This window comes from Lontra canadensis, unplaced genomic scaffold (assembly GCF_010015895.1).
Source record: "Lontra canadensis isolate GAN:19392208 unplaced genomic scaffold, GSC_riverotter_1.0 scaffold100, whole genome shotgun sequence".
NCBI lineage: Eukaryota > Metazoa > Chordata > Mammalia > Carnivora > Mustelidae > Lontra > Lontra canadensis.
The window spans coordinates 1265924-1279495 of NW_022631094.1; the positions used below are offsets into that span (position 1 = coordinate 1265924).

The 13572-nt window shown below is 45.7% G+C and overlaps 1 protein-coding gene across 2 annotated transcripts in view; it reads right to left on the reverse strand.

Moving 5' to 3' along the window:
• Positions 1–3528: 3528 nt before the first annotated feature.
• Positions 3529–13572, reverse strand: part of PROSER2 (proline and serine rich 2) — a 41799-nt gene continuing 31755 nt past the window's right edge. For both annotated transcript variants that reach the window (XM_032837815.1, XM_032837816.1), the window contains exons 3-4: positions 6519–6759; positions 3529–4845 (exon numbers count right to left, since the gene is read on the reverse strand). In XM_032837815.1, the coding sequence (XP_032693706.1) occupies positions 3842–4845; positions 6519–6759 (1245 nt within the window). In that variant the 3' untranslated portion in view covers positions 3529–3841. The remainder of the gene's footprint in view (positions 4846–6518; positions 6760–13572) is intronic.

Genomic DNA, 13572 nt, shown 5'->3' on the forward strand with positions numbered 1-13572 from the left:
TAAACATCAAGAACTGATTTCTTAGATCACCTGTATCAAAAACATCACCACCAAATCCTCTGAAGGGTCAAAGGCCTCATAGCCAGAGCTGTGGGAATTTAAGGAAGAGAATACCTTTCTGATTTCTTTACAAATAAAAAGGCCAGTCCTGAGGGTCTCCTGAGGCCTCACTTATCAACTCCACTAACCTCTTCATGAAAATGGGGAGCTGACCTTAGGAGCCCCCCACGAGGAATTTTGGGTGAAGAATCCTATACCGCCCATGACCGTGTGTGCTGCGCAGGGAAGGAAGAGCAGTAGCAGGCTCAGGCCCCAACCCCGCCGTGTGTACCTCGACAGACTCAGGACACCCCCTTTCTCCTCAACGGGTCTTGAAAGAGAACAATGCCAGCTGGGGGACAAGAGCAGAGATCAGACTTTCTCCGTTTGTGCAGATTAGGGAGCCCAGACGAGCCACACAGTGGAGCAGGGAAGAGGAGGGACCGGAACAGACATGGTTGCTCTAGTATCTGTGAAGTACTGCAGTGGGTGCATGTTACTGTGGAATCCACAAAGCAGTACTGTGTGCGGATTGTTACTCTGGCATCTGGGAAGTAGCACTGTGTGCAGATTGTTGCTCTGGTATCTGCAAAGCAGATACCTGTGTTGGATTGTTTCTCTGGAATCCCCAAGTAGTACTGTGTGTGGTTTGTTGCTCTGGAGTCCATGAAGTAGTACAGTGTGCAGATTGTTGTTCTGGTATCTGTGAAGTATTAATGTGTGTGGATTATTTCTCTGGAATCTGGTAAGTAGTGCTGTATGTGGCTTCTTACTCTGGTATCCATGAAGTAGTACTGTGTGTGGAGTGTTTCTCTGGAATCCACGAAATAGTGCTGTGTGTGGAGTGTTTCTCTGGAATCTGTGAAGTAGTGCTGTGTATAGATTGTTACTCTGCTATTGAAATAGTACTATGTGCAGATTGTTTCTCTGGAGTCTGTGAAGTAGTACTGTGTACATATTGTTACTCTGGTATCCACGAAATAGTACTGTGTGTGGATTGTTACTTTGGTATCTACAAAGTAGTACTGTGTGCGGATTGTTTCTCTGCAATCTGTGAAGTAGTACTATGTGTGGATTGTTACTCTGGAATCCACATAGTACTGTGTGTGGATTGTTGCTGTGGTATCTGCGAAGTAGTACTGTGTGCGGAGGAGACTTCAATGGCATGTGTACATACCTTCCTAAAAGCAGGAATTCTTTCCCCCCATTTTTAAGTATTAAGATAAAGAGTTTCATAAAAACAGAATGTGATTTACAGGTATCACTTTGAAAAGAAAAAAAAAAAACCCTGGGCACTTGAGATTAATCTTTTCTTTTCACTACAATTTTGCTTTGAAATGTGATCCTTAACATTCCCTTGAAGATGAGCCTTTGTGAATGTCCTATCACATAGTTATGACAAGGGAACTAATGCCTCACTGCAAACTAGAGGTTAATTTAATTTAATTTATTTGAGAGAAAGCACGAGCAGGGTGAGGGGCAGAGGGAGAAACAGACTCCCCGCTGAGCAGGGAGACTGATGTGGGGCTCCATCCCAGGACCTCAGGATCATGACCTGAGCTGAAGGCAGGTGCTTAACCGACTGAGCCATCCAGGGGCCCCCAAACTAGATGATTTTATTAACATGATACGTGTACAGGTTACAGCATTAAGAGCTATCATTTGAATCTTGTACAAAACACATGCCTTTAATTACTAGGGTTTTGGGCACAAGAAATGGCCAGAGTAATAGCCAGTATAATTATGAATAAATACAAGGGAAGGATATAGCCATTTAAAAGAAAATAATTGGGTGCAAGTATAAAATGCAAAAACAAAGCTGTTTATACTTAACACAAATCTCTAAATTTATTTTTCAAAACCGTCATCATGAGAACAAATATACTTATAGTCATGTTGACCTTAATCACAGTGAAGTCATAGGATTGCATACAAGAGAGAATTCTCATATTTAAAGGATATTTAAAATGTTAGCCATATCAAGACCCTCTTTTAAACACTGTATATGGCATCTCACTTTATGAAAGGGTAATACAGCCCTCAAGAATTCTTCAAACAAAATCCAACATAAATAAGAACACAATAAAAACTATTTTGAAAACCTGTAAAATCAAAGCACCTATTTAAATTAAGACCATCGAGAATCTATAAGATTATTTTAGGAGGACATAGGCTGGATGAGACACTAAATACTGTAGTTCTAAGGAAAAATTGACAGTTTATGTAACTTACAAGGCAAATTGAACACTACGAAAGATGTGCTTTACGGCACATTTAAAAGTTTTAATTTAAATAATACTCAACAGGAGGCAACCAAGTCTGTGACACTCACTGAGACATAATAACAAAAGGGCGTGACTTGCAGCTGGGGCCCTTCCCAGTCTATTTTTAGAGGCTTAAGACTCCAGCCTTAAATAGTTTTAATAATAACATGCTTGTGGCTACAACTCAGCATGTAACACACAGTCTGGGAGAAAAGCAGTGCTCAGTACTGTGGAACCTAGCTTGCTGGGGTTTCGTTCCCCTTTAAAACTAATCCTGAGATCTTGCTCACAGAACAAGAGGGATCTCAGGAATGTTTTCGTTTCCTTCGGTTCACTAGCTACCTTGCAACACGCACAAGTAAAATTGGGTGATAAATTGAAATCAGGTTAAAATTAGGGGTTACATCCTTAAAAACGTTCTTCACTTAAAAAAAGAAAAAAAAAAAAGAACTATCGTGCTTCTCTGGAAGCCTACTTGAAATATTACCTTCCCTGGGTACAGAGTGACCCATGGGTGAGTAAGAAGCACTCTGATTATGGAGATGATGGAGATGTGTCCTTGAAGGTTCCAGTCTCTCTCTCTCCCATTGTAGCTGGGACGGCTGCGTCCATCGAGAGAGTAGGAAGGGCTTACATCCTGTAGTTACATGATAGGGTCTTAAAACGTTTGTGGATGTGGACTCATGAAGGTATGTACGTGTGAACACAAGTTTCCATAAACACACATTACAGACAGGTATATACACCATACATGCTCACCCACATCTCCCAGTGACAAAGCCCCCATAGTCTGATGGGACTTGCTTACTGAAAATTACCACCTTTTCCAAATCCAGCCTTCCCATTCCATTCCTGTAACTCAAAATTACAGTAAATCATACTCTGAAGGGTTCATTTCAATATTCAATTTTTTAAAAACCCAAAGCCACACATGGGTACACCAAATTATATCCAGAAACAAAGGCACATCTAGGGCCAATACACCAACATTTACCCCTGAGAAACAAACAGAAAAACCAAGGATAATGCTCTGAGATGTTATAAAGATTGAACGGGCATTTCTGTTTTATTTTCTCAGAAAAGGAAGAGGCAATCCCTTTCATGGATAACTAAGTGTAAGAGATCTAAATGCCTTGGGTGTCCCTCCTTGGGATAAGAGTCTAGATCAGAGACTGAAGAATAAACAGATCAGATCCAATCCCCTTCCTTCTAAATCCAAAAAAAAAAAAAAAAAGAAAAAAAAAAGATATGGCCTTTAGGGTTTTCAGGGCTCTTCTTTGAACTCCAGGAAAAAGGAAGACAAGATAGGAGGCCGGACTCTCCCAGAAGGATCGCCCTGCTCGGACTTGGCAGCGGAGTCGGGCACAATTCCTGTCCCCACTCCCTCCGCCTGGACCGTGGAGTCCTGGCACCGGTCATCTCTTGTCCTCCACAGGGCATAGCCCTGGGACCGTGGCCACTGCTCCTCACACGGGCACATCTGTGTTAGGCCACATGGGCCTGGCCATCCTGCCTCTCCAGCCCCACCCCATGCTCCATCACAAGTTCTCCTTCAGAAGGCCGAGCTTGCGCAGGGCCTCCCGGCGGGCCTCCTCCGTGGAGCCGCGACCGGAGAACTGGACAGTGATACCCTGGGGCCTGAATCCAACAGCCCTGGGCAGCGACCCTGACCGCTTCCTGGCATCCTGGCTGCAGTCCGGCTGCCGGTGCTCGTAAAGGCTCCTGCTGACATTCTGCCGTGCAAGTTTGCCGGCCAGTGCCGGGTCTGGACGGAAGGTGACAGTTTTCCCCATTGAGACGAAGGCACTGGGCTCACTCTTCAGGACGTCGTGGATGCTCTGGAAGCCATTGGCCAATGGCAGGCACTGTTCCGTCTGCACGCCTCTGGACTGCAGAGTGCCCGTGTGGCTGCCCACCCGTGTGGACGCGGCATCGTGGATGGGGCCTGGCTTGCTCTGGCCACGTGTCCCTAGCTCGGCAACCTCAGCCCTGGGGGCCCGGTCTTCCACCTCCCCCGCGGCCAGGAAAGAGACCCCATTGATGTTAGCCAAGACCCGGGCCTTCCGCTCCTGCACGTTGACAGCTGCTTTGGAGATGGTCTTGTTGAACTCCTTCCCCGCGCTGTTGGTCACGCTGATGTTGCTGGGGAAGCGGTGGATCTTGGGCGCGGGCTGGGCTGTGTGTTTGTGCCACAGGAAAGGGTCCCCATGCCGAGGGGCCCCCGAAGGCAGTGTCCTCCAGTCCCCTGGCTTGCTCTCCTTGGAGGGGGACGCAGGCAGAAGCCCTTCATTCCCTGCCACCTTCTCAGACATTTTCTGAGCGATTACCAGGGGAGTGGGAACAGAGCGGGGCAGTTTGGGGTGCTCTGAGGGGGGAGCCGTGGCCAGCAGCTCTTTCCTAGAGGGCGCGGCTGCTGTGGCCACAGGCTGGGAGGGCGGCACAGGAGGGGCAGGAGCTGCTGGGTCTGGCGAGGGAGGATCCCCAGCTTCTGGTTTCCTGCCCTCAAGGACAGGAACGTCTTCCTTCCCAACAGGGCCAGTCCCTGAAAAGGAGGCAGAATCCTCATCAGGTACCATGTTAGGTAAAAATCAATGCATCCCACTGCCTTCCCACTGGATTCATGAGGGTGTCCAAGGGACATAAAGCCAACATCAGCAGCAATGTCAGCATCCTGTCAGCTAACCTCCCTGGCCCAGCAAAGGAGAACCTCCCCCGTGAGTCTCACCACCACGTCATGAAAAGGCATGACGGGTCAGGGACGGTAGAAGATGCCAGTCTGAAGGCTCAGCCCCTGGGATGCACACGGAGCATGTGGTCTTCTAAGGAGGTGTGGGCCAGGACAGAATAACAACCCACCTCAGGAGCGGGTGTTGCTGAGGGGAAATGGAGGCGGAAAGGTTGGGGGGCACCCCCGCATCAGGTTTTTCTAGATGAAGACCAGCTGGTTGTGTCAGATGCCCTGGGTCAAACTCAATACACCTCTGAGCCTTTACGATGTCCTTAACAGATGTGGATCACAGGCCACCCAACACCGTGGGCACCTACATCCACACACCTGTCCCTCGTGGCAGAACTGCGCGCCGCATCTTTTTGTTCCTAGTCTCAGACTCTCACACAGCACCTGCCGGAGAAGGCAACTGCCACTGCCCTGAGAATGTCATGGTAGAGACGGGTGGGCAGGGCGGCTTTCTCTCGGTGAGTGTTTCCCTTGGCACTAGTCTACAATCTGGCATTTTTAAAGGATGAGCAGGTTCAAGTTAACGTTAGGAAGTATGCTTCAAAGAAGTGTGATAAAAACGGGAAATTCTTATTCAGTCTCTTTGCTGACATGGCTACAGGCAAAGCTCCACACTGGAGCCGAGAACCCCAGTCTGTGAAATCTGGTGTAACACCCAGCCCTGCGCACATAGCTCGCATGCACATACACGTGCGCGCACGATAGAAAATATATTTCTAGAGGCTTGTGGCAAATGGCAGTATTTTGTAGTAAGAGCCAAAACACTTTCCCTTCTGTTTCTCCCTCATCCTTCCAATCCTCATCTCCTTGCCGAAGTTTATTTCAAGGATCTTTTCCAATCAGGAAGAACAGTGCCAGACAATCCCACCTCGTCCATCCTGTCTGGTCTTCTCGCAGGATTCAAAAGACAAAATTCATGCCTCTCCTTGGAGGCCACCCGGAATCAAGCAAACCTACAAACCCACAACCTACTAGATGCTGAGCCAAACTCTTGTCTGCTCTTTTCCTGTTTTCCTGAACAAGCAGACTTCTCAGTTCAAATACTCCTACTTTGAAAAGTCTCATGCTAGAGAAACAAGGGTATAAGATTGCTCAAAATCTGAGATCAAACCCAAGGGCTAAAATATAAGTACCTTGTCTGTTTTCTTTGTAGAATGAAATGTTACACCATTTCCAATTTTCTTTCTCTCCCCTTCCCCTCTCTCTCCCTCCCTTCCTTCCTCCCTTCCTTCCCTACCTTCTTTCTCCCTCCTTTCTCCTTCCTTCTTTCCTTCACAGAAGAATTGATTCATGTGGCCAGCTAGTGTCATTCTTTATCCTGGCCCTTTCGGAAACTCCCTTCAGAGGCTGTCTCCTAATACGCTATGAAAGCATCTGCTGGGCTGGACACTCAAACTATCGAGACCATGCTTCTACCCTGCAAAAACCTGATGAGCCCCACAGCATCATTTCTGGCCACACACAGGGGACATCCTCACCTGCTGCTGCTGTCCCAGCCGGGAGGCACTCCGGTTCTCCCACCTCTGGTGCTGGCTGCACTAAGTCGATCACCTCTCCCGGCTCTGAGTGACCAGAAGCACGCTCTTCCAGAGACCCCGGAGAGTGGCCGTCACACAGGACTTGCTCCTCAAAGTCGTCTTCCAGGGAATCGATGGTCTCTTCGAAAAACAGGATGACATCCTTTTCCTCGTGCGTCAGGTACTTCAGACTCTCGTCATCCTGTACGACAGGTGTGGGGATTGGGAATAAAAGGGAAAAAACAAACAGTCATTTTGCTCAAGAGAGAAAACAAGACAAAGTCGGGATGTGCACCCAGCGCCCGATAGGATCCAGAGCCCCCTCAGAGTTCCTGTTGGGGAGAGTCTGCCATTCGGGAGGTCCCATAGATCAACGTGTCCCTCCCTATTTTACCTGAATGTAAAAGAACACTGCCAAGAAGCTGTAGCCAAGAAAGCGTCTTAGAACCTATTACAGGCTCTAGCCTATGGTTCCTGATGAGCCAATGACAAGAAAAATAAAAAATCCTTCAAACCTCCTTGGACCAGTGTTCTCAACTGACTGCTCTCAGAGGTCTTCCCCAAGAGCAGCGGGGGACAGCTCTGGTCAAAGAGAGTGACATGGATGGACGTATTTATGTCGTCTTCCACCGGAAACCTCTCTAAAACAATGGGATTTATTATTTGTTTTAAAGGCACAAATCACAAAGACAAAAATAATAGGAAAGGAGACGGCAGCCACAAAATGTGGGAAGTTAGGCGGCAGCAGGACAGGTGTGACTCCAGGGAAGACCCAGGGAAGCTGAGTTTCAGCCAGCAGCTGCGGGAAGCCAGGGACCAGCCTGCTGAGGACAGGGGACTCTCCCCTCAGTCCCCCATCCCTGCTCAGGCACTGGAGGTACAAAGCAGTTCTGGAAGGGGTGGCAGCAAGTGGACGGTGGAAAGAGCAGAATTGGTTCAGCAGGAATGAGGCACCCTAGCAGGAAACTAGATTTTTTTTTTTTTTTTAAAAGAAGGTAAGAGAGGGATTTGAAGCAGAGCTGGTCGTGATGGAAACAGGGAGTAAATGAAGCCAAACAGATGCTCTAGGGACAGAAACCTGGAAATGTTCCCTGGGGTATCTGAATGTCCAAGGGTCCAAAGGGATCGGCCCCACGGGTTCCCCAACAGAGCAGCTCAACACGATCTCCCTACAGATGAAGACCACAGTCAACAAACCCCACACAGAATTTCTAATCAGCTTTTCAACCTCCTCTCGTAAATATGTGCACACGCAGAAGGATCAGCGAGCGGCTGAGAAAAACCTTTATCAGGAAAGACATACCTGAACAAATAAAAAAGAAAGCACTTAACAAAAACAAACTATGGAGAACTGATGACAATTTCTAAACAATGCCTATGAATGCCCTCAGAGAGATGAGGAGACACTGAACCCGTCAAGAATATGATCCTCTTGGGGCGCCTGCGTGGCTCAGTGGGTTAAAGCCTCTGCCTTTAGCTCGGGTCATGTTCCCAGGGTCCTGGGATCGAGCCCCGCATCAGACTCTCTGCTTGGCGGGGAGCCTGCTTCCTCCTCTCTCTCTCTCTCTGCCTCTCTGCCTACTTGTGATCTCTATCTGTCAAATGAATAAATAAAATCTTAAAAAAAAAAAAAAAGAATACGATGCTCTTAAAAAAAAACCCAGAGGACCAAAAACAGCTCTTATAAATTAACACCAGGACAACAGAACTGAAAAATGAAATCAAAGCCTACAAGAGAAAGTAGAGAAACGAGTAAAGTAAAACAAATAGACGTTAAAAAAAAAAAAAAAAAAAGAAGGAAGACAAGAAAATTAGAGGATAAGTATGGGAGGGCCAACATCTGATAATGAGGCTCCCAAAAGATAAATCAGAAAAGTAGAGGGGAAAGTATCAAAATAAATAAGTAAGAGAATTCAAGGAGAGGTCACTGAACTGAAGGCTCTGAGTTTCCAGAGTTTGCATGGTGGAAAGTCACCATGAGGACAACCTAATGAACAAAAACAAAACAGACTGAAATCTCAGGATGCCACAGACCAAGATCCCAAAAGCTTCCCAGAGTGAAAATCAGGTCACAAAACAAAAGACCAAGAATTGAAATAGCAATAGACTTCTTAGCAGTGATATCATTGGAAGCAAGAAGAAAACGTCAGGATTCCTTCAAAATTCTGAGTGAACTGAGAACTAGAATTTTATGCCTAACCAAATTACGGTGATGATAAAATAAAGAGGCTTTTAAGACACGTGAGGACTACACAATGGATCTCCCACGTACGCCTTTCTCAGGGTGGTGGGGTAGGTGTGGCTGCTCAAGGGAGGAAACCAAGAAAAGACACGGGAGTTGGGGCCCAAGAGAGCATGAGAGAAAGCCAAAGGGAATCCCAGGAGGCCAGTGACATTCCCAGGATGTCAGCGGTGCAGTGAACAACCAGTCTAGTTCAGAGCACGCCAGAAGGGGAAGAACGTGAAACAAGCAAATAAAACTCGGACAGTTATTAACCACAGAAAACTGAAGTTATGAGAAAAGGCATATGTCTACGAATCTATTTGTCTACAGTAATAAGCATCTATACACACAGATATATGAGTTATATTTGTATTCACAGTAGCAAGAAAACAAGCAAAATAAGAAACCACAAAATGTCCAACAATAAGGGTGTAGTTAAACACATCGAGGCACGTTCACGGATGGAATGTTATAAACTGTGTTTTCAAAAGAATTTAAAGCTAAGTGAAAAAGATGCAGATAGAAAAATGAAGCTGTCTCAATTTGACTTAAATATATGCATATTTAATATTTACTCCACACAAGAAATACTGATGGGACACATAGTAAAAGGTAGACAGCGGCAGAGGAAGGAGGATAAAGGTAAGTAACAAAGAAACAGGGTGTGTTAAAGGTTGTGTCCTCTAGGGGCGCCTGGGTGGCTCAGTGGGTTAAGAGGCTGCCTTTGGCTCAGATAATGATCTCAGGGACCTGGGGTGGAGTCCTGCCTCTGGTCCCCACTCAGCGGGGAGTCTTCTTCTCCCTCTGCCCTTCCCCCCACTTGTGCTCATGCACTCTCTCTCTCTGGCTTGCTCCCTCTCTCAAGTAAATAAACAAATCTTAAAGAAAAAAGTCACGTCTTCTAGTGAGTAGGAAATGGGAGGAGGGTGTTTTCATAACCCTATGAAACTGCTTGACCCTCTATGAGTGCAAACTTTGATAAAACAACAGAAAAAGTGGTAGACACAAATGGGATTAAGAGCCGACCAGGGTGGGGCGGCTGCGTGGCTCCACCGGCTAAGCATCTGACTCTTGCTCTCAGCTCAGGTCTGATATCAGGGTTTTGAGTTGAAGCCCCATGCTGGGCTTAAAAGAAAAGAAAAAAGAAAAAAAAATTGGTTGACCTCGGTGGTGCAAGAGAATGCTTTTCACACTGGGATCTGAGAGGTAATGACAAATGCTCGCCCACCCAAAGCCTCTGACTCCCGGCCGCCCACGGAAGGGCCTGAGGGCTTCACAAATTTAGAGACCGTTTAAGGCATTTGTTTTTGGTATGATTAAACCAAGAAGACGTGCAAATTTCTCAAGCTGCCTTGGCTGTTAGTTTAATCCCGAAGACAGGAGGACTCCGGGCAAGGGGACAGTCTGCAGCCGGGTTCGGTGGCCAGACAGACAGAATGGCATGGGCTGGGTCACAGACATGCATGTGCTTTGGTAGACACAGACAGACAGCTGTCTCACGTGCTCTTCCCTGGTGGGCTCCCGCCTCTGACTCTCCCTCCCCGGCAGGCGTGGGCCAGCATCCCATTGGGACTTTCCATCCACTCCCAAGAAGACAGTGTTGTGTGTTTGTTTTTGTTTTTCCGCATAATACTTCACTGGCTGTTTGGAGATTCTCCTATGAAGTGCCACCTGTTCCGCTTTCTATCAAGTTGTCTTTTAAAAAAATACAGTACTAGCCAGACATCATTTGTTGGATATATTTGTTGCGAATATCTTCTGCTATTCACCGGCTGCTCCCTGCTATTCGCTAGCAATTGGACGGGCATCCCGGTTGGCAAGGCTCCCGCGATTCAGGGCTACAGTGGGTCTGGAATGACTCACATCTGTGTATGGTGTGGTCAAGGTTCACTGTTTTCTAAACTGACACCCAATTGTTTCAGCACCAGGCCTTGGAAAGACCATCCTTTCTCCCCTATAGGTCCCCCTGGTTGTATGTCAGGTGACAGTCCACGTGTTGGGTCTGTTTATCAATTCTCTTACCTGTCTACTTGTCTATTCATATACCAATTAAGCAGTTCTATTTTTTTAAGGATTTTATTTATTTGAGAGAAAGAGTGAGTGAGAGACAGCGTGAGCAGGGGTAGGGTGGGGCTGAGGGGCAGAGGGAGAAGTAGGCCCCCTGTTGAGCAGGGAGCCTTACGTGGGCTCTATCCCAGGACCCCGGGATCATGACCTGAACTGAAGGCAGACACTTAACCTGACCGAGCCACCCAGGAGCCCAGGTTGCTTCCGTATCTTGACTATTGTAAATAATATTGCAACTATTACACGCTCACCCAAAGTGCATGAGGGCTCCCTTTTCTCCACATCCTCGCCAACACTTGTTATCTCTTATCTTTTTGGTACTACTCCTTCTGGCAGGGGTGAGGCGATACCTCACTGCGGTTCTGATTTGCATTTCCTTGATGATGACTGATGCTTGTATCGTTTTGTGTCTGCTGGCCATCTGGATACCTTCTTTGGAAGAATGTCTATTCAATCCACTGTCCATTTTTAATTTTTATTTATTTACTTTAAAAGATGTATTTATTTATTTTAGGGAGAAAGAGAGCAGGGGTGGGGGCAGAGGGAGAGAATCTCAAGCAGACTCCGTGCGGAGTGTGGGGCCCAACACAGGGCTCCATCTCATGATCCCGAGATCATGTACTGAGCTGAAACTAAGAGCCGGATGCTTAACCAACGGAGGTACCTAGACGCGCCTTAAACACTTTTAATTACAAGTCTCACTATCTGGCAGTTTAAAAGCCTTCCAGGTTTTCTCTAAGTCTGTGCTAGCTCTTTTGGCCCTTTTTATGTCCATGTAAATCTTAGATTCAGCGTGTCAGTTTCCCATACACCCAGATACACACACACCTCTGCTGGGATTTTGGAACTATACAGAAGTTCCTCAAATGAGGAGAACTGAATTTTCCAATGTTTTTTGAATCCTCAAATATGGTATACATCCTCCTTTATTTAATTAGTGGCTCTCGAGCTGTGGGCCTTTACCAGCAACCATAGGAACTCAGCACAGCACTTAGAACTACAAATTCTTGGGCCCTACCTCAGATGGGCTGAATCTAAAGCATTAAGGGCCTTGGGTCTGTGCGTTAACATATGCTCTGGGAAATACTGATGCACTAACGTTGGCTAGGCACTGATTTCGTTCTCCAACTTTCCTCAAAAATGTCTTGGGGTTTCCAGTCTGAGATTTTATGCAGTTGTCATTATATGTCTTCTTAGGTATTTGATGTTTTTTTGATGCTAATATAAATGTTGTCACTTAAAAAAGTTTTTTTTTTTTTAATTTTTAGGGTTTTTTTTTTTTTAAGTAAATGTTACATCCAACGTGGGGCTCAAACTTATGACCTGGAGATAAGAGCTGAATGCTCCACTGACTGAGTCAGCCAGGTGCCCCTAAATGGCGTCACTCAAAATTTTTTCTAATTGCTGTTGGTATATAGAAATATAAAGTACACTGATCTTGTAATAAATAAATTCAAACAATTTGCTGTGTAATCCTGGCAATTTATTTGTAGATTCTTTTCAATCTTCTACACACACAATGGTGTCCGCAAATGAGAGATTTTTTTTTTCCTCCTTCCATTCTGCTCACGTCCTATTCCATTTTTTCATTTGCCTTATCTGGCTGTGTTCTCAAGTCGGCTGAATACAAGTGGCATATCTTTGTCTTGGTCCCAGTATCAGAGAGAAAGCTTTCAATATTTCTCTATTAAGTATAATGTTTGACATAGGGTTTTCTTTTTTTTAAATTTTATTGTTTGTTTGTATTCTTACTTATTTTTAAGTAAAGTCAACCCCCAAAATGGGGCTCAAACTCACAACCCTGAGATCAAGAGTCCCACACTCTACCAACTGAGCATCAGGCACCCCTGCTGTAGATTAAAAAAAAAAAATGCTTTCCATCAGATTAAGAAAGATTTCTTCTATTCCTAATTTGCTGAGCATGTTGGTTTTAATATAATGAATGGGTTTTGAATTTTGTCAAATCATTTTCTTTACATATTAGAATGATACTCAGCTGGGGGTGCTGTTACCCTTCACAGGGCACTTGGCAATGTGTGGAGACACTTTTGGTTATCACGACTGGGTGGGTGTCACTGGCCTCTAGCGGGTAGAGTAGCCCACAGGGCACCAGACAGCTCCCCACAGAAAGAATGATCTGGCTGAGGAGGCTGAGGACACAGGATGGTATACTTTTCCTCTTTTATTCTGCTAATGCACTGAGTTACAACGACCGATTTTCAAATATTAAACCAACCCTGCATTCTTGGAACACGTCCAGTCTGGTTGTGATGTTATCTTTCTTATACATCACTGAATCTGATTTGCTAATACTTTGCTTAGAATTTCGGCATCTGTGTATTCACAAGACAGACTGGCTTGTCATTTTCCTTTCTTTGTGATCGGGTTTTGTATACCCTTCTTTTTAAAATGTCAACTTATAAAACAATGTGCCTGCCCTAAGATTTTAATTTTAGTTCCTAGCTTATCTTTTTGCTCCACCTTTCCTGAGATTTTTTTTTTTTTGGGGTGCGGGAGAAGACAGAATTTCAGAATACTTTTTCTCCAGCTGAAATGAGAGCAGGTTCATTTTAACTTTATCTGTGTAATTTTATCAGTCTGCAGACCTAGCAGTAGACACTCCCTGAGAGCTTCAATATTTCCTCTAAGAACTTGGTCAGGGTAAGGGGCATTAGAAGAGGGGCAGGGTACCATGAGGGAACATGTGCACCAGGTGTTCCTGAC